Source organism: Lotus japonicus, chromosome 2 (assembly GCF_012489685.1).
Source record: "Lotus japonicus ecotype B-129 chromosome 2, LjGifu_v1.2".
Lineage (NCBI taxonomy): Eukaryota > Viridiplantae > Streptophyta > Magnoliopsida > Fabales > Fabaceae > Lotus > Lotus japonicus.
Window position 1 is genome coordinate 44,254,268 of NC_080042.1, and position 21,637 is coordinate 44,275,904.

General features: G+C 36.3%; 2 protein-coding genes and 1 long non-coding RNA gene across 3 annotated transcripts; 2 read left to right on the forward strand and 1 right to left on the reverse strand.

The window, feature by feature from the left end:
* On the reverse strand, positions 1 to 1,892 carry LOC130738072 (uncharacterized). Its single transcript, XR_009019189.1, has 3 exons — positions 1,405 to 1,892; positions 1,162 to 1,231; positions 1 to 312 (listed from the first exon to the last, which is right to left on the reverse strand). It is a non-coding gene; the product is annotated as an uncharacterized LOC130738072 (long non-coding RNA).
* Positions 1,893 to 8,030: 6,138 nt separating this feature from the next.
* On the forward strand, positions 8,031 to 11,577 carry LOC130738073 (probable galacturonosyltransferase 10). Its single transcript, XM_057589971.1, has 2 exons — positions 8,031 to 8,570; positions 9,821 to 11,577. The coding sequence occupies exons 1-2, from the start codon at positions 8,421 to 8,423 to the stop codon at positions 10,991 to 10,993; spliced, it is 1,323 nt and encodes a 440-aa protein (XP_057445954.1). The 5' UTR covers positions 8,031 to 8,420; the 3' UTR covers positions 10,994 to 11,577.
* Positions 11,578 to 13,276: 1,699 nt separating this feature from the next.
* LOC130735403 (QWRF motif-containing protein 3-like) lies at positions 13,277 to 17,813 on the forward strand. The gene is made up of 6 exons (XM_057587409.1): positions 13,277 to 14,239; positions 14,820 to 14,939; positions 15,207 to 15,323; positions 15,400 to 15,489; positions 17,105 to 17,212; positions 17,584 to 17,813. The coding sequence occupies exons 1-6, from the start codon at positions 13,346 to 13,348 to the stop codon at positions 17,629 to 17,631; spliced, it is 1,377 nt and encodes a 458-aa protein (XP_057443392.1). The 5' UTR covers positions 13,277 to 13,345; the 3' UTR covers positions 17,632 to 17,813.
* The last annotated feature ends 3,824 nt before the right edge of the window (positions 17,814 to 21,637 follow it).

Sequence of the window (21,637 nt, forward strand, 5' to 3'; positions counted from 1 at the left end):
AATTTATAAAAAAAAACAGGGTATCCTTTGTATTTCAGTAATCTCAAAATAACATAACTTGCTAAATAATATTCTCCAAATCCAAATTTCAAGAAAAGGTACAAAACCAAAATTCGACGCTCAACGTCAACCTTTAAAATTAAGAAGATACCGTCAACCCCAAACTAAATTCACCTATGACTCCCTATAGCTGCAGATAACTAGAATCAAAGAAATAACATAGCAATGAGGCCACCAGCCGATGGAGGCCTACCAGCAAGACAACTGACAATCGGAATCCAAGAACAGCTTGCTACTCAGCTGCTGAAGAATCTGTGGATGAAATTATAAAGGGGTAAGTCACAAAGACTTAGTGAGGATTTAACAACCACCATGAACAGGAAAGGGAAACATATGAAGCACGAGTTTTTCACTATCAGTTCAGAGTGGATAAAATATATAATATTAATAAAATTAATAAGCATCATTTCCAATAAGAGATGATCAAACTGCCAAGTTTATAAATAACTGTTTCAATGAAACTGAATAAAAATCATGTCAGTCATATGAAAGCATTTAAAAATCAGAAATATAATTTAATAGGGTCACACATGTAGAACCGTGAGGCGGCTCCATCTCGTTGATAGCCCTCTCCTCCTAAGGGATGGCCTATCCGATAGGGGCGGCTCCATCTAACGGATAGCCCTTTCCTCTCTCGTATCACATGTCACATCGTATCATATCATCGGGGGAAGCTACATCTCGTTGATAGCCCTTTCCGTGCACTGGCGGCTCCATCTAACAGATAGCCCTCTCCTCCCGGAATCAAACCAGCTAGGTGCACCTAGGCCGTTACCTCCGCTAACGGCTACGGGGTTCTATCAAGGATCCCCAAAACCGTTTTCTCAAACCAGTTCAAGTCTCATCAGAAGTCCCAAAATCAACTTTCCAAGTTCACAATCTTAGTTTCACATAATTTCCAAAATTAAAGCAATATAAATATATTTCTCATGTCAGTTCAGAATCAGACTCAGATCATTTTCATAAAACCAGCTTTCAGATAATTCACAAATTGTAAAACATGTTTCCCCAATTTAAATAAATGTGCAATACGCTAAAATAATCAAATCATCAGTCGTATAATTATTAAAAGTAAGTCACAGTGATTGAAAAATCACTCACAGCTATAACGAGCCAACTGGACCGTCCTCAGCAATTTCGCGACAACCCAACAAACCTTCACCCGTCAAATCTGAATCACCAAAATTAAATTTCAACCTTCAGCAACTATAATCTTATGTCGTACTACCCGTGAGCAACTACGAAATCCCAACTGTATACTCAAAGCCCTAAATAATTTTACCTTAATCTAACATACATATACGATACAATGTTGTTCTCCAAATTCATGGGTTGAGAATATACCTTAAATAAATTGAATTGGACAATGCTAAAGGGCTGAATTTACTTCTCCTTCAAAGCACCCTCCTACTCCAAACAATTAAACCAGGTTTGTTCCATTTGAAACCCCGTCAACCTTGTTCGTGAATGGATATATATTAAAGGGGAATTGGGGTTGTTTTCCTTTGGAACAAGAGTAAAAGAAGAAATTGAAGAAGTTCTGTGGGAGAAGTAAGGAGGGGAATATGTCGAGAAAGAAGAAAGGGAGGTTACGGCTGGGAAAGAAATATTGGGAGTGGGTTCAATGGTTTTTCTTTAAACAATTAGGGTATCTTATTTTCAAGAAACAAAAGGTGCGTTACGTGACCCCACCCCCTTTTCAATCAGACCACGTTTTTTTTTCCTCCCCCTTCCTTGCATAATCACCTTTATATAATATAATATGATAATGACAATTATAATAATTAAGCTCATAAACATTAATCGGGTCGTTTCAATCTTCCCTCCTTATATAAAATTCGTCATCGAATTTTAAAGTCACACTAACCTTGAGATTCGAACAAGTGGGGATACTTTTCCCGCATGATATCCTCGGCCTCCCAAGTCGCCTCTTCACTCGATGGTCCTTTCCAAAGAACTTTTACTGAACCAACATCTTTAGAACGTAGACGTTTCACTTGTCTATCAACTATAGCTACTGGATGCTCCGTGTACATCCTCATGACGGATGATGTGAGAAGGATCATATAGGTACTTCCGCAGCATAGAAACATGAAAGACTGGATGAACTGCAGAAAGATCTGGCGGAAGTGCCAAACGATAAGATACAGAACCAACCCTCTCCAATAACTCAAACGGTCCAATGAACCTTGGACTCAGTTTTCCCTTTTTACCAAACCGTAGCACTCCTTTCATTGGAGAAACACGTAAAAAGACATGGTCACCAACTGCAAACTCCAAAGGGCGTCGCCTCTTATCAGCATATGACTTCTGCCTACTTGAGCTGTAACCAAGCGGTCTCGAACTATCTTAATCTTCTCTATTGCGTCCTGAATAAGTTCTGGGCCTACAAGTTTAGCTTCTCCAACCTCGAACCAACCTATAGGTGATCTTCATCTCCTACCATATAAGGCTTCAAATGGTGCCATCTGAATATAAGACTGATAATTGTTATTATAATCAAGCTTGATCCGGGTTAAATAATCATCACAACTATCTCTAAGGTCTAAAACACTAACACGAAACATATCCTATAAGATTTGAATAGTCTCTAAGAATGGCCACCTGTTTGGGAATGGAAACCTATCCTCATTGTCAAGTGAGTTCCTGAAGCAGTTCGAAACGATTTGAAAAACTAAAAAGTGAATATAGTTCCTCAATATGAACACATAACTAAGGGTACACCATGCAAGAAATAATCTCATCCAAACGACACTTAGCATATTGAGTTGCAATGTAAGTAGTGTTCACTTATAAGAAATATGCAAACTTAATCAACTAATTCATGATTAGCTAAATATAATCATAACCTTTGATCCTAAGAAAACTTGTCACCAAATTCACAACAATACTTTCCAACTTCCATAGTGATATCTCGATAAATTGACCTAGCTCTTCTAGGTCTTAGTGCTTATCCTTCAATCCATGTCATACTAAACATTTAGAAACAAAATCCACTATGTCTTTCTTCATTCCTTCCCACCGACAAAATTCATTCACATCTTGATACATTCTACTAGAACCATAATGTATGGTTTAAAAATAATAATAGAAGTCCTCTAATATTTCCCTCCTCAAACTCTTTTTTTTTTTTTTTAAGCAAATGAATTAATGGGGAGCACAAGGGGTGCCCTAACCCAAGTACAAAAGGATCAATCTAGGAGACAAATTAAATGGAAAATTCTACCTTAGCAATGTAGAAGACAGACTTAGATATTCCACCTACAGACCCTTCCAACCCACAATGCGGAACTTATTCATGGTGCTATTAAAACCATCAACACATGCCCAGGGAAATGAATTGGACCTGCTACAGAACAACATGTAACCAATAAGAGAAGTAACAATGATCTCCAACCACCAATATATTCAGAACCAAGGAAGCCAACCTCAAAGCCAACCTTGAGACCAACTTCCTTGGCCTCGTCCTTGCCTGCAATGAGGCCATCCTTGTAGCCTTCGTCATAGCCTTCCTTGAAATGGGTCTCCTCCAAATTCAGTGAAGAGTCGAATAGGTCATCCATGATCACTCAATTCACAACCTTTTTCCAGATGCCCAGTGAAGCTAATGTATCCTGTGCAATGGGATAATTTTAATCATGTACATGATCTATAATTAAATAATATATTTATTCATGATCAAAATGAATGCATATTCATAAGATCCAAAAAAAATTGAAGCGGGAAATTCAGCAAATTATAGAGCCTTCCTCCATCCAACAATCTAATCTCAGTGGGTAATACATTACAGTTGAATTGAAATCCAGAACACTCAAATTTCACAGCCATATGAGTTCCACAACAGCCAAAGCAACATGTTTCTTGTCCTCTTGAGAGAGAAGAATAATAATAATAGCATAAGTGAAAATAGTAGATACAAGAAATAAATAGATAACTTATTTGATCATCTTATCTCTGTTCTTCCTAGGAAACATTTTCAGCTTCTAAAGAGTTCAGAAAGTTTCAAAGGTGACTCCCCTTGATTGAATGTGATTGGATTTGAGATTAGACTTGAAGTACACCCAATTGATAACAGCTTTCTAACACACATCTGGTATTTGCTTGTTCTTTACCCGATATGAAAAAGTATGTGTCTGTGATTCTTTAAAGCTTATTACATCAATAATGAAGTTATGCCTCAAGGTGAGAAAGTCCTTTTGTCTTTTAGGAATGCCTATCTTATGGCTGTCTCATATATAGTATCAAAGCACCCACCGGACATTTAGAGATTACTCATTCGGGAACTAGTGCTTATATCTAGTTATTTACTCCACAGAACTTACTCACTTAACTAATTCTAAATTTACCAAATTTAACAATTAGAAGGAATTTAAACATTTTAGTCACCTGATCCTCACTCACAGAGGAGTGTGGAATTTCAAGAAAGTTTGTTAAGGATCCATCCAACTCTAGAGATGAAGAGAGCCTCTCTAGACTCAACTGTGACTGACACTAATAATAAAACAAACAGTATACCCCTACATCAGAATTCGTGGGCAAAATCTCTCTAAAACTTGCATAACCAGAACTACTGTGCCTGCCATAATCAGGACTCCCGCAACAAAAATCATGGTAAAACTTGCAGTGACAGATTCCTATAATTCTTTTCCAACTCAAACCTTCAGCATGCTCATGAGGTACTTAACTGAACTCTACTTTACACTCATCTGAAACGGGCCTTTGATTCCCTTCTATACTATCCCTTTTACAAGCTCCACCATTCTCATATGCAAATAATTCTATGCGTCTCTCATATACTCTTTCAATTTTTCACTAGTTTCTCCATATCTAAGATATGCGATATCTGAAAAGGAGGTAGCAGCATATATTTAACTACGCCAATTGAAAAGGCCTTAAGGGGGGTCATTGCAAATTAAATACTGCTAAGGCAAGCTAAGGTCCTCGAATGAACCAAAACATAAATCCTATCAAAATATAGAATCCAAAATATTGAAGCAAGAAAAGAAAGGAATTCAATTACATATAGAATAGCACTATATCTATTCTATCACCTCTCTCTCTGCCCCTTTGGAATTCTAGAATCTACTATTCTCTCCCTTGGTCACAATGGCTGAATGGCAACATTCATCTGAACAGTGGTTCCCAATCCTCCAATTAAAACCAATCCCCAATATCAGCCAATACATAATCACATGCCTTGGAACAACATCCAACCAATTTCCTTAACTTCCCCAATTTTGATTTTCATTAGAATGACAAACATAACCACAACATGAAACTTGACTAGAAATATGATAATGAGACTCAAATTCATTGCTTTGTTCCTTTACTACAACTGTTTAGAGCTTAATAAGCCACAGATCCACAAAGCATTCAAGCAATTTTCATACAGGAAATCAGGGTCGTCGATGGGAATGGTTGGCGCCGGAGAGGGAATGAGGGTTTGAAAGAGAGGTTGGGAGATAAGAGGGGTAGGGTTGTGGTGGACATGGCTATGGGGATGGGTTTCAATCTTGGATTTAGAGTGGAATTGGCATTGCAGAAGCAGTGTGTGATGAAGTATAAACAAATTCAGCTGCAGCTACTAAGAGGGACTAACCTACATATTGTGTACTAGTAGATGTGTATTAAGGTGTTCCGAATGATAACTAAAGTGACATATAAGTTGGAAAAGGAAAAGTGTTAGGATCAATTCCTAGAAGGTGCGATTTATATTTTCCATGTATAAAAAAAAATGTGTATTAAGGTGAAGAAAGAAAAGAATAGCAAAGAAAGAACAAAATAACCCAAGCCCGGAGCCACTATTCCTTCTCAAAACTAGTCCTTATCGCATCCTCTAAGAGAAAAGGCGCCAATTCAGGATGGGATCTTGAACAAGAAGGAAACTCAAAGATTGACGCGCTCATTCTTTCATCAAGTGGCTCGCACACTCGTTTCCTTCTCGCATGGTATGCACCGGACTCACCTCACAATGCCTATTCAATAAGACTTTGGTGTCCCAGTCTCAGGTAAGCATTGCCTCCGTATGGACCTCAACAACCAAATAGATAGCAAGTAGAGAGTTAAAGTGGGCACACAACCGACTTGGCCCCATGATTCTGAGCCCCCCCCCCCCCCCCCCCCCCGAAGACCATGGGAGATGGCCATAAGCTCCATATGAAGGACGTTCAAATCGCCACCAAAGTCGAGGAAGCAACCAATCCACTCGTCATTTTGGTTTCTAAGACAACAATCAAAGCTTGAGGAGTTCGGCAAACCACCGCTACTCCCATAACAATTAACCGTAATAGTCCCACCAAGACATTTTATTTAAACAATCTTAATATAGATATTTAATCTAGTGTTCATTTATCTCATGTTCTTTTCAAAGTCTTTATTTCATTTTTTGCCAAAGTCATCACTTGTAATGACTTATTTCCATGAATACTATATTTTAGCAAACATGTGTGGACTCCATAAGTAGAGTCTGTCATTTTTCCATCACAACTTTACAAGCAATATAGGAGTAATGATCTCTTAATGAATCAAATGCTTTAAACAACACCTCCTTCATTCCTACTTTGGAAGCTAGTTTACCACGACGCACACAAATCAAGGCATCTCGAGTGTTCATAAAAGGTCAAAACAATGGGTTGTGATACTAAGCATTGTAGTGGTTAGTAAGTAGCATTGCTGTGCTTTGTGACACATGTGAAATCATGCTTAACCGCTACTCGCTCCGATCGAGCTATTCTTGACCATGCATATATAACTTGACTTACGCCTTAGAGTGAGATCACATGAGACGAACTAACCATTGCACTCAAGCAGGCCAAACTTGCTCATCAGAACTGTTCGCGTCATGCACTTGATCACACATACCCCCCTTCAACTGAATCCTCTTCGAGTTGATAACTTGCATTCACCAAAGTCGATTTTACCTATCTCGAATCGACTACCCCCTTACAGATGTGTGCCTCGACCAAGGGCACAAATTGATATGTATCCATCCATTATGTGTCTTCCTAAGTCATCGGTCTTTTAATAATAGAATGGCCAGAGTGCTCAAAGTCCCTGCTATAGTATGCTAACACGTTGCCACCCGCTCGATCAAACGACATGTTAGAAGATCCAATGACTCTCCTCCTTAAATGTACCATGTACTCATATGACTCTCCAACCTCGATGTCTTCAAAACCCAACTTATAAAAGGGGAATCTCCTGCCACATAAGGTATATATACATTCTCACCATTTACTCCTTACTTTCCCCCCAACTTTTAAATTGGGCTTTAAAGTATCATGTTGGATCCCCTACTAGCATAACTCAACATCAGATGAATCAATTTTATCACAAAGAAGAACCATAGTGATATGAAGCACCATCGTCTCCCCTCAATTAATACTCTCCTAAATGATTTGATCAGATTCGTCTGATCAAAGATGAAATCACCAAATATGTGAACATGAAATACCATAGTTGACTATGTCCATTATTCTTCATATTCCTATGACAACTCAAGCTATGATTGGAAGCTATGACACATTGATTACTTTTTGTATGATAGTCTTTTGTCGTGATTCTTTTACACTGTTACACTATTGACAGTGATAATAGTATACCGCTATAGTAGGGGTGTATATGTAATTACTCATATGGTTATGTTCTCTTTGTGTTGTATTTACCAAACGCATTGCATATAACATTATTGTCCTGTTACGTTCAGTTTCGTTCTATTCTTCATGTTCGGTTCCGTTATCAAACGCTACCATATTGTCAACCCTACTTGAACATCACATTAAGTGAGTGTGTTTTTTCCAACAAATCATTTTTCATATGCATCAGAGATAAAACTTTAGACTAAAGATGTTTTATTTTATGTGCATCAAACATTTTTGAACACAACATTTTTCATTAGTTTTTTTATTTTTATTTTATGGAAAAACATTATTCATAAGAATTGATATTACTACAAAAGTTGTCAGATAAAAGCTCATAGAGATACCAATGCCCTGAAAAAGAAAAGAATGTTGAAGATCCCACAGCAAAGTGAGTCCCCTTGAAGTTAGTTGCAGCAGTTGCCTCCAACACAGAGATAGCAGAATCAACCATAGAAATCCCACCCTCCTCTCCCATTCTCTCTCGTTCCTTCTCTGTGTGTTTACAAAGTTATCAAGAAGCTCTTTTGGTTCGTGCCCACAAAAAGAAACTCGGAAATTCCTTCAAAGCTCTATTTTTTCTCCCTAAAGATCCAAACCCATCAAATCTTTCTCCTCCATTTTCTATCTTGTGCTATCAAAATCCATCATTTTCTCGGAAAATACCAGTTTCCGGGAAAATAAAACCATCAGAAGAAGAAGAAGCTGGACAAGGGTTGGAATATGAGGCGCAGAGCCGCGGATTTTCGTAGGCCGGCGAGAAGGAGAATTGAATATTTGGCATGTTGGGCATTGATCAGCGTAATTGTTGTTTTCTTTATTTATATTCTCTCTCAAGGGAGCAATGTGGAGTCCACACCCCATTTTCCCAGGGTATAACAAGTTTTACCTTTTGTTATTTTTGTTATTTGGCTTTTTCTTAATCAGTTAATGGATTTCTGTTCTTGGCTGCTTGAGATATGTTTGGTAAAAAGTATGGAACTTGTGTTTTTCTCCTTCTGGTTTGAATTGTGCACTTTTGGAACCATGTTCCTATGTGTCTTTAACTGGACCCCATCAAGTGGGGGAAAGGTTTGGATGTTGTTACTTGTTATATGTACATTGTGTCTTTAGGAGATTGGTTTTCTTGGATTTCTCATTCATGTACATATTTGTGTGCAATAATTGACAAATAAACTATGGCAGAATAATTTTGGGATGAAGAGGGGATTGGGGGAGTTGAATAGAATATACTAGTTTGAGTGACAAAAGGTATTGACTATTTCCATTCAGTGCTCCCTGGTCTCTCTTTTCAGAACCTGAGGGTCCTACTATTTGGGATAATAGTCTTACATTGGCTAATCGCATGTTTGGATCAGCTTATTTTTTCTGAGAGTCTTTTCTGACATAGAAGGTTCTTTCAAAAATTGATTTTGACTTTAGAATCAATTAAAGAATGATTTCCAAACATGCATCGAATGTTACATGTTGCCGGGTTTCTTTGGACAATTTCTTTTTATTAGTTCTTTGTCCGTCATGCATGGCTCACTCCACTTGCAAGATCATAATATTATCTTTGCAAGAATTTTTGAAACCGCCAACTTAGAGCAGGCAAATTGTTCTTGCACTTCTTTTGGGTGTGAAGACAGACTTCCAATAACTGTTAGATTAATCCTTAACTTGCAAACACTCTGTGCTAAAATTATTGGTATTTAAAATCAATGATATTACTGAGTTTGTTCCAAGTTTTGTTCAGAATCATTGCTACCAAGCTCATTGGTGAACTTGTTCATGCAAAAAACAAGCTTAATGTTGTTTCCAATTATTGCAGTCATGTTATATATGTTTCTTTTCCTAATATAGAGAAAAGTCATTGTTCCTTATAAAGATATTTATTATATGCTCTCTCGCTGTTTTAGAATTGCAATACTGAGTAGGCGCAAAACTATGCCAGAAAGGAGAAACTCTTGATAATTCAGAACAGTATATGAACTTAATCAAGTTCATATGACCTCTCTTTTTCCATGGCATGATTGATTTCATTATCTGAAGTAATATAGTAGCATTGAGTTATTGGGAGAGGGAGAAAGGTATGGTCCTTATTGTCATTTGCTTACTAATAGTTCCTATCTCCTGTTGTGCAGAGAGCATTCAAGAATGATATGGTTTTAGAAGGCTTTAATATTACTGAAGAGATGTTAAGCCCCAATTCGGCTGCCAGACAACTGAATGATCAGATATCACTAGCAAAAGCTTTTGTTGTAATTGCCAAAGAAAACAACAATAACCAGTTTGCTTGGGAATTAAGCACCCAGATCCGCAATTCTCAGATTTTCCTCTCCAATGTTGCAACTACGCATCCTCCTTTAACAATTCAAGAATCAGAAGACGCTATTCACGATATGGCATTGTTGCTATACCAGGCGCACGAGCTCCATTATGACAGCGCAGCCATGATGGCGAGACTGAAAGCAAGAACTCAAGATCTTGAAGAACTAGTGAGTTCTGATAAAGATAAGAGTTCAAAATATGGACAAATAGCTGCTGAAGAAGTCCTAAAGAGCCTATACTGCCTTGGTGTCCGCTTGACATCAAAATGGTTCAATGATCTTAGCTTGCAAAAGAAATTGGAGGACAAAAGGAAAGTGGAGATGAAGCTCAAGAACAATGATCTTCACCACATTTGTGTCTTCTCTGACAACATCCTTGCTACTTCAGTTGTGATCAATTCAACTGCAATAAATTCCAAAAATCCAGATATGGTTGTTTTCCACCTTGTCACAGATGAAATCAATTATGCTGCAATGAAGGCGTGGTTTTCCATAAACGATTTCAGAGGAGTGACGGTTGAAGTTCAAAAGTTTGAAGACTTCAGTTGGTTAAATGCTTCATATGTTCCTGTGCTGAAGCAGCTTCAAGACTCGGAGATACATAACTACTACTTCAAAGGCAGTGGTGGTGATGGAAGGACACCTATTAAATTCCGCAATCCGAAATATCTTTCCATGCTTAACCACCTGAGATTCTACATCCCTGAAGGTTTTCCAACACTGAAGAGGGTGGTGTTCCTGGACGACGATGTCGTGGTTCAGAAGGATCTTTCTGATCTTTTTTCCATTGATCTGAATGGCAATGTCATTGGAGCTGTAGAGACATGCACTAAGACATTTCACAGATATCATAAATACTTGAACTACTCACATCCTCTTATAAGAGCACATTTTGACCCTGATGCTTGTGGTTGGGCTTTCGGGATGAATGTGTTTGATTTGGTCCAGTGGAGGAATAGGAATGTAACAAGCATTTACCACTACTAGCAGGAAAAGAATGCAGATAGGACATTGTGGAATCTCGGTACCTTGCCGCCAGGGTTGTTGACATTTTATGGGCTAACTCAGCCCTTGGATCCTTCATGGCATGTTCTGGGTTTTGGCTACACAAGTGTTGAGCCTTAGTTGATAGAGAGAGCTGTTGTGGTGCACTTCAATGGTAACTCCAAACCATGGTTGAAGATTGGGATGGATAAGTACAGGCGCTTGTGGGAAAAATATGTGGACCATTCTCACCCTTTGTTGCAACAATGCAATTTTCATTGATTTTTCAACTTCATTGTAGTTGGAACTTCAAAGATTAGGATTGAAAAGTAGAAGTAGTAGTAGTAGCCATTAGTTATACATGCATTTTATATGACTCAGAATGAAAAGTAGGAGCCAATCATTCTTGATACATTTTTGGTCTTGAAGTTTTTGAGAGGTGCAAGTACAATGAAGGATTCAATATCCACATTAACATGGTATTGAAGTTTTTAGAGATTTATGCCAATTTAGTTAGGAACTCCTTGGCTGTTAACAATTTTTGAATAAAGGAAAGTCAGGTTAAAAACCATTTTTAGTACATTGAATTTCATTGATTAGTTTTATATGATTCTGTTCCACAAGACTTTGTTTTTCTCATGTTATCTCCATCATTTTGAGCCTATTCCAATTTCCAACACAAAGTGTAAGAGTAATGTTTTTAACATTGAATCCTTCGCCTTCACACAGCCGGCGTTACAAAATTCCTACCAAATCACTTCCACTTCGGTTGTTATCTTACTACTTGGCTGCTTTCTTCACCCCTCACTTTCCATACTTGAGTTTCTAATTAACATTAGATTTGAATACTCTTTTGTTTTTTTTTAGAAGCGAATACTCTTTTGTTACTCACTCTATTAGTAGTATTTAGTAAGATATTCAGGAACTTTTTTTGAAATATTTTTATGAGTCACTTTTAAAACACTTATTAAAAAAATAAATATTCTTCAAATTTACACTTAATATTAATAGTCTTCAATATATTATTAGCTTCTAATAAGGAATAATTACTCCTATGAATTAAGTGTTGTTAGACCGTTTTTAAGACATTAACTAAAGCATCATTGAAAAAATTAAAATGAATTAGACTCAAAACACCTGTCTCCGAAGAAGCTCAAGTGGTAAGAGTTGTAAGACATATGGGCTATGGGAAGGTCCTAGGATCAATTTTCTTCTGAATGATGTAATTTATCTTTCCGATATAAAAAAAAGACTCAAAAGATCAATTGCTCAAAATTTTCATTTATTCAACTCGATTACCCCTTACGTTATAAAAATTATTAATGAGAGTTAATATAAATTAGTTAACGTTAATAAACTTTTCATCGAAAAACAGTTAATAGTAATGTTAATTGTTTGCATAGTCATTTTAAAAACGTGTAAGTTAGACCATTTGCATAGTCACTCCTATGATTTAAGTATCATTTTTTTAGACATTAATTTAAGCATCATTGAAAAAAAAGTCAGAATGAATTTAGACTCAAAAGATCGATTGTTTAGAATTTGCATTTATTCAACTCGATTGCCCCGTTACTTTACAAAAATTATTGATGAGAGTTAATAAGATAAATTAGTTAATATTAATATTTATTTCATCGAAAAACAATTAATATTAATATTAATTGTTTGCATAGTCACTTGCATAGTCACTCCTATGATTTAAGTATCGTTTTTAAGGCATTAAATGAAGCATCATTGAAAAAAAGTCAAAATGAATTTTAACTCAAGAGATCAATTGCTCAGGATTTGCATTTATTCAACTCGATCACTATACGTTATACAAAAAATTATATACGAGAGTCAATAAGATAAAATAATTAATATTAATATGAAACATTTTAATATAATATTTTTTATATAATATAATATAATATAATAATATAACTCACTGTGGATAAGATACCCTAAATTTTGAAAAAACAAACTAATTTCATCTAATACTCTTGGTGTATTTTTTTTTTTTTTGAATTTGACTTGAATAGGATGAAATAATTCATTAACTACATGGCATTCCTTCACCAAATTAGTCAAATGATTCATTAACTACATTAAATTATGCTATTTATGCTAAGTTTCACTTCTTATTAAGAAAGATATATCTAAAGTCAAGATGATTTTTTTGCCACAAACCGCCAGAATCACACCTGAAGAAATTTGAAACTAAGAAAACCCAAACAAACACCCTCATTTGCTGGCACACATATCTGCATTTATATATTTTGATTTTGACATTCTCAAACACTCACTCCCTTACTCACTCTATTTTCTGCTTCCTCTGTTCTGTCTCTGAAACTCAATCACCATCTCTGTCTTCCAATGATGAAGAACAACAATGGTTCCAAATCCACTGATTCCTCACCTGCGGTTTCTCCCAAACCCAGAACCCGTCAAGTGAATTCCCGGTTCCTGTCCAAGTCTCTCAACGGTCCTCCTGAATCAGGTTCAGCTTCTTCTTCTCCGAGGAGAAGAAGCTCTGTCACACTCGCCGATCAAATCGGCAGGGAAAGGATCAGAGACAGAGAGGATCATCACCTTCAACACCACCATCGTCAGAGTCAGAAGCCTCTCAACACAACACCACCACCAACACCTGCAACAACCTCCTCTATTTTGAGAAAACAGAGGAGCTGTAGGGAGTCCAACAATCCCGAGAACAATTCCAAGGAAAATGATCGACCCATTATTGGAAGATCAGGGAGGTTCACTTTGCCGGCAAAATCTTCTTCATCGGCGAAGAAACCAAGTGTTGGGAAATCCGGCGGTGATTCTCCGGGAAGGGTGTCTCTGGAGAAGAATGCTGCTATTTCGTCAGATGATTCATTGATGATGAGGAAGGTGATCACTCAGAGGACGTTGAGTAGGAACAATTCACCACTCAATTCGCCACTGAATTCACCGCTGACTAGGCAATTGAGTTTTTCCAAGTCTCAGTGGGCCTTGTCCCCTGGTAGGTCAGAGACACCTCCCATGTCAGTGGAAAGTAAGGGAAAGTCCTTGTCTCTTTCGAGCTTGAAGCCTTCTAACATGGGCATTGAGAAGATTATCAACAAGGGCTTTGACTTCTTCAGGTCCAAGAAATCTTCAAATGCTGCTTCCTCCTCCTCTGAGGATGCTCATCAGCTTCGTTTGCTTCATAACCGGTTGCTCCAGTGGCGGTTTGTGAATGCAAGAGCTGAAGCTGTGAATGCTAGCATAACCCATCAGGCAGAGGTATGAAAAGTTTGATTAGTACACAAATCACATCTCTTATCTTGAAATTGAAGTTGCATGCTATTAGAATAATGAGAGATTTGGGTTGCATGTAGTAAAATAATCTTACATTCACGCAGTTAAAGACATCTACATTGTTTGTTTGATTAAGATTGTTCAACTTATATATTTCATCAAAAAATTTAGCTTAAGATTGATCATCTAATCTTGATTGAAGGTCTCAGAATGTACTATTGTGTGAATTTAGGAATTCCAATCCAAATTCAATGAGAGGTAATATGAATAGAACTCTAGACACTAATCATCATGTATTTAGTTCTACGGTTAGAAGTCTCATAATCATTTACGGGAGAAGCTACAAGAGTTATGGTGCTTTGGATTGTGTGCTTATCACCAATTCAAACATGGTGTTACATTGAGGTTATGATACTATTAAACCTAACTATTGTAAAAGTGTTTGCTGAATGATGACACATCAATCATTTATATTATATTTATACCTTGTAGCATGCTTTTGTTTCATTTGCCACTCATTTGGAGTATGTGGACTAATGCTTTTGTGAAATGTGAATGTGTTTAGAGCACTTTGACAAGTGCTGTGGATGGTCTTACAAAGTTGCGATGCTCGGTGATGCAAAAGAGGATACAGCTGCAGAAAGTAAGGCTTGAGAAGAAGCTACAATTGGTACTGCAATCTCAGGTAAGTATTGTGATGTGATAGATCTTAAATTACAATTACCTGCTCAAGGAGTAAAAATAGAAATATTTTTGTTAGATACTGTATCTTTATGAAATTATTGATCCATTATGGTGATTAATTATTAATAAGTCCTTTCTATTTCTTCATTCCTTTAATAGTACCTCAAAGGCATTCCAGTTAAGATATATGCATTTGCAAGTGCAGCATTACTTTCAAAAAAATTATTTTTGATCTCCATTTGTGTGTGTGTGTTTTCTTTTTTGTTAGATGAACCTATTGCAAACTTGGGAAGGTATGGAAAGGAAACACATGGATGCAATTGATGCAATGAAGGGGAGTTTGTATTCTGCTGCATGCAAAGTTCCCCTTTTAGAAGGGGCAAAGGTAACTTCAAATAAAAACAATTAGACCTTATGTCAATATCAAGAAAGCTATATTTACTTAATTATTGTGCTTATAGGTGGATACACAATCAATGTCCAGTGCTCAGGAACATGCACTTGTTGAAGTAGAATCCATCAAGTCAATATTATCAAGTTTTTCACATATGGTAAGTTTGGTAACACTGCACTAATTTTGTTATATTTTGCAAGGACTTAAATTCTAGGCTTAATACATCAGAAGACCCCTGTAATTGTAAAGGGAATCAAATCCAGGGCCTGAAAAATTTTCGCATCAAATTGGGTCCCTAAGAAATTTTTTTTAATTCAATTAAGGTCAAATCTCAATTTTGTCCTAGTCATCAATTACACCTGGCTTTTATAATTTTTTTTAATGAAAAAATGATTAAAAAAATAATTTTTAATTACAAGTCAACAAAATAATCAGAAAAAAAAACTTAATAAAAACCTAATCTAATAATCCCTTAACTAAACAATCTAATAATTTAAATAAACTAATCTAATAATATAAAAACTCAGAAACACATAATCAATTTCCAGCACCAACTTGAAGAAACCCAGCAACACTAGATATCATAAACCCAGATCAGAATAATCCCTCCACCACGTTAAAGATCTGAGTTGAGTAGAGAAAGAGAACCTCAATTCTTGGATCTTTAACCAATAATCTCTGCAAATTTTGTGCCTCGCTCACCACCATTTCACCACGTTTCCAGATCTGAGTACCCATTTCCCAGCAACAAAAACCCAGAAACACATAATCCCTCCACCACGTTCCTCGCTCTTCGCCATTTCACCTCCACTGACGAAACCGACGCCGAGTTGGTCTCGAAGATCCTCCTCCAACACCACAACCCCTTCGACGCCATGGAATCCTCCATCCAATTCCACGGCATCACCCTCACGACCTCACACCAAACCTCCTCACCCAAACCCTCCTCCACCTGCAACAAGATCTGTGAGCCCTACCCCCACCTGCAACCAGATCAGTGAACCCCAACCCCACCCCCAGCCCCATATGCAACCAAATCTGAGGACCCACTTCCAAGAACGTGTTGTTGGTTCTGATCTGGCTAAATGTGAAGCTCCTTCTTCGCATCCCTGTGCTTCTCTCTCTCAGGAACCCACGAGGAGAAACCGATAGCACTGAAGCTTCTACTCCTCCTTCTTTCTTCTCAGATTCTTCGTTTTCGGTGAAGCTAGCCTGCAACCTCACCCTCAAAAACCCCAAATCTGTGAAACGAAAATCAGAAAAGGATTTGGGTGGGTATGGTGGTGGTGGGGTTGAGGTTGAGGTTGGGGTTAGGGGTCGGGTTGAGGTTGCGGGTGGGGAGGTGAGGTGAGGTTGCAGGTGGGGTGGGGTTGAGGTTGAGGTTGGGTTGCGGGTGAGGATGCAGGGTAAGGATGCAGGGTTGTGGGGGTTAATTAAAGAGGATGAGGAAATGTATCAGGGATTGGATGATGATGATAAAGATTTTTTATTAAGTTTTTAAATTTTTTTCTGATTAAATTATTGAGTTGGAATGAAAAATAAATTTTTTTAATTTTTTTAATTAAAAAATAATAATAAAAGCCACGTGGTATTGATGACTGGGACAAAATTGAGGGCTGACACACTTTGGCCTTAATTGAATTAAAAAAAATTTCTTAGGGACCCAATTTGATGCGAAAATTTTTCAGGCCCTGGATTTGATTCCCTTTACAATTACAGGGGCCTTCTGATGTATTAAGCCTAAATTCTAAATTGAAATTCTTTATAATCAGGCTGATGAGCGTGCTGGGTTGCTATCAGAATTAGCAAAAGTTGTTGCACAAGAGAAGTTTCTCTTACAAGAATTCAATGATCTATCCCAGACCATTCGTGCTTTGGAGGTAACTAATTAATTATTATTTGTTTCAATGAATAATGATATTTTTGTTATCTTTACTTTTTTTTAGTTTTTTACAGTGTTCCCTTTAACATGGAAAATGGTTTAGAAGAAAAAAAAGTTACCATTAATTTTTATTGAGTAATGATTCGTAGATATTCATATAGTACAAATATTCAGAGTAAGAAAAAGATAAATGAGAGAAAATTAATAGATATATGTGATCATGTGATGTGATAAGAACAAACATTATGTGTCCTTGTGGTGTTTGTAGTGGTGGGATGTCCAGGAATCAATCATTGCTGATTTTCATTACACATGAAATGTTTTATTTAGTGTGTTTTAATTATTATTATCTTCACTTTGTTTTGGCAGGTAGAAGAAAGTAGCTTGAGGTGTGGTCTCATTCAACTTCAAAATTGAGATTATCAAAAGTTGCTTCTACTATATATCTAAGATCACTTCTTAGGTATATATGTAAATTGTAGACCATCAAAATTAACAGATATGTCAACTGTTTCACAGCCTTCAAATTAGAAGGGTTTAAATTTCAGCAAACATGTAGGAAGGAGTTTACTAAATGTACCCTTGCACTGCATTTCTTTTCTTACTGGTGAAAATTTTCAGTTAGAATTTGAATTTTCTAATTCTTGAATATTGGAATTTCCATAATAATTTATGGAAATTATTATCATCACATTTTGTTACTTCGTCCCTAGATGAGACATGCATCATAGTAACAAGCCATGCGTTTGGGTAGTCACGTTAATTCCACCTTGTCCCTTGTGTGGATTTTAGAATAGAATCAACAGTTTGGTTTGTCATATTTTGAGCTTGAATGTTTGTTCGTAATATAGAAGTATCAACCAAGTTTATTGTAATAAAAACCACATGGAACCAATTAATAAGTAATAATCAAGTGATATAGAATAATGATTGACCAAGCGTACCAAAGAAGGTAATTTGTGAATAGTTTCATTATACAAGCCAGTTGCATGACAAGTAGTTTTGCCTAGGTTGAGATAGAGCTAGATCAGCAATGTACTACAAGAGATCCTTTCCCATAATAGGTTAACAGTTTGTTGTGTATAATTTGGGAGGATTGCATAACTATTGAGAATTTTTGTGATGTAGCTAGCATTAGATACTAAATTTCTATGATAGCGTGAATTATAATAAATTCAATGTGACTGCTAGGAGGGCCCTGAGTTGGTTCCAACGATGGGAATCAAACAATCCAAACGCTGTTTGGGACGACTTCAAGGTCGCAATTTTGAATCGATTTCATTCTTCTGCATTGAAGAGTCTTTTTCCATTGTTGTTGAGCATCAAACCAGAGGGTTAAATGGATGAGTACGCCAGGGAATTTGAGACGTACGTGAGTATGGTTCATGGTTTAGAGGAAGAATATTTTTTTAGATGTGTGCTCGAATGACTCGAATGAGGAAGTGTTGGAATTTTGTGTGTATTTCAAAAGTTCAAAACATTTTGCATGCTTATCATCCACCTGAGTGCCACCGTCCAACCTAGATTATATCACCATTGTATTTTGTGTTGTGTCACCCTCTTATTAAGATTTACCGCCCAATATTTATTCGTGCCACCTAACATTAATCTCACTCACTGTCTTGTTATTATCAAAATCATGGCCTATAAATACCAAAGTGATTTAGTATGAGAAGTGAGACACACACACTATCATTAATCTCCCTCTTATTAAGATTTACCGCCCAATATTTATTTGTGCCACCTAACATTAATCTCCCTCACTATCTTGTTATTATCAAAGCCATGGCCTATAAATACCAAGGTGATTTAGTATGAGAAGTGAGATACACACACTATCAACAATCTTTCTCTTCCTCCCCTTCTCCTTTCTTGGGCATATTTTTAATTTATTCTCGCTAGTTCTATCACCCGATTTATCACCGGAAGAGACTGTTTAATCTTGGGAGAAGTGTTCGGGTTAATATCCAAATAAAACTCTCGAAGACAGTGAATCTTATTTACGACTCAACCTAAAATCCTCTACCTTTAGCACTATCTAAAATTGTCTGTGGTAGCGTTGTTCATCCTCAATTTATCCAAGAGGAAGTAGCTACTTTGGTTCTATTATACAAACCTCACACCTTAACAATAACAACCATGATTGAAAAGGAGTTAATGGAGAGAAAGTTGGAAGTATATGGAGTGGAAGTATTGAAAGTTCTTATAAAACTTCTAGTTCTTCAAATTTGGGTGGTACTGAATTATAGTGGAAGGGTGGGACGAAGGAGACGATTAGTGCAAGTGTAGAGTCTCTTCTTGAATTTCTAGTAATAAGTATGCTAGTTTGGTGGGGGAGAATAGAGATAGAAGAAGTGGGTTCGAAAAGTTGACTTATGCTCATGCAGGAGAAATTGAGGAAGGGTGAATGCTTTTCGATGCGAGAAAAAGTTTTGCCTTGAACATGTTTGTTAAAACAAGCAATTTAAGGTCATGATATTGGATGACGAAGAGGACTGGTAGAATGTACAAGATGATTTCAGTTTAGGAGAGGGAAAAGGGGATGGAGTGCAGTTTTCAGTGCACATATTATGGGTTTTAATAGTAAAAGATCTCAGGCCGCTACGAACATTTTGGGGCTTAAGGTAAAAAAGTTAGAGTGGCTTTCTTTTGACAAAATTTTTAAAGTATTTAATATATCATATAAATTATCAATTTTTTATATTGATCTTTTAGTTTTTTGAGCTGCAAAATTATTTATCTGATTTTTATAATTAAAATATTTCGCTTTCAATAGATAAAATAGTTAACACATTTAATCTATCGTATAACATTGTTGACTTTAGATACCTATTGAACAATTTTAATTTTGAAAAACTTCTTTCAGCAGCATCAACTATTACATGAATTGGCACTAAAATTCTTTAAACAACACACACGGCACGCACGTGCACACAGATATATATATATATATATATGGAAAAAATCTATAGTTTTAATATACCTTGATACTTTTATCAGAGTTTTTTTTTTAATAAACATACTTTTATCAGAGTGTTAATTTCTTTTGTTAACACTTCATGTGTGGTGTCAATCCTAGTGCATGCAACTGCAAAACTAATACAGCTAGCAAGTAATAATGAATCTGGATGATGCACTATATCTTCATCCTGAGTAGTAATCATTACAAATTGGTTTAAGATTGACACTTTCAACTATAGTTTCGTAATCTGAAAATTGAAATCCTTAATTTTGTGCATGAATTGATCCAAATGCAAGGAGAATTTCAAATATAAAGTCGGTGCTCTAAAAACAAGTATAACCTGCATCATAACAGAAGATAAATGTTCCAAAAGGCATGTAGGAATGATTGGTTGAATTTGTACTAATGAAGAGCCTTGGGACATATGCTCTTTGTGTGACACGACGTGTAGAAAGCAAGAACTCCAAAGATAAGTACGTGATATGGCTTGCTGCAATGGTTTGTCACCAACAAAGGGTGAATCAAAGGTGATGCAGAGTGAGTGCTTATTTCCTGAATCAATGTTGCCTAATAGTGATATAGTGAATAGAGAAGCAACTGATCCTCCTAGAGCATGTCCAATGACAATTAACTTGGTTGTGGATGAATTAGAAATATTAAGATGCGTTAAGATTGTAAATTATATAAGGCATTGCTGGGAAAGAACAAGATATGCATAGAGAGATGTAGAAGATGTACATTGTTGACCGTATATATGGATTGAACAATTTTAATTTTGAAAAACTTCTTTCAGCAGCAGCAACTATTATATGAATTGACAATAAAATTCTTTAGACAATACCACGACACGCACGCGCACGCACACACACACACATTTATATGGAAGAAAATCTACAGTTTTAATATAACTCGATATTTATATCAGAGTAATAATGTATGGTGTCAATCCTAGAGCCTGCAACTGTAAAATGATACCACTAGTAAGTAATAATGAATTTGGATGATGCACTATATCTTCATCCTGAGTAGTAAAATCATTACAAATTGGTTTATAATAGAGACTTTCAACTATAGTTCGAAGATTGAAATCCTTGATTTTGTGCATGGATTGATCCAATGCCAGGAGAATTTCCAAAATAGAGTCACTGCTCTCAAAACAAGTAGAATCTGCATCATAACAGAAGAGAAATGTTCCAAAAGGTATGTAGGAATTATTGGTTGAATTTGCACTAATGAAGAGCCTTAGAAGAGGGTCTTTGTGTGACACAACATGTAGAAAGCAAGAACTTCAAATATAACTACATAATATGCAGTGGCGGAACTAGGAAAAATAATATGAGGGGGCTTAAATAAAGTATGAAACATAAATATAAAGTTTTTTTTATTTGGAATGAAGTCAAATATACACAAAAATTAATGACTAAACTAAATTATATTTTTTTTGAAAATGAAAAGAATAGT

Bases quoted from the DNA above. Each gene is read 5' to 3' on its own strand.
- LOC130735403 (XM_057587409.1), top strand. From the start codon at position 13,346: ATGATGAAGAACAACAATGGTTCCAAATCCACTGATTCCTCACCTGCG. The intron at 15,324-15,399 runs GTAACTTCAAAT...TTGTGCTTATAG, and splicing joins CCCTTTTAGAAGGGGCAAAG to GTGGATACACAATCAATGTC. The intron at 15,490-17,104 runs GTAAGTTTGGTA...CTTTATAATCAG, and splicing joins TATCAAGTTTTTCACATATG to GCTGATGAGCGTGCTGGGTT.
- LOC130738073 (XM_057589971.1), top strand. From the start codon at position 8,421: ATGAGGCGCAGAGCCGCGGATTTTCGTAGGCCGGCGAGAAGGAGAATT. The intron at 8,571-9,820 runs GTATAACAAGTT...CCTGTTGTGCAG, and splicing joins CCACACCCCATTTTCCCAGG to AGAGCATTCAAGAATGATAT.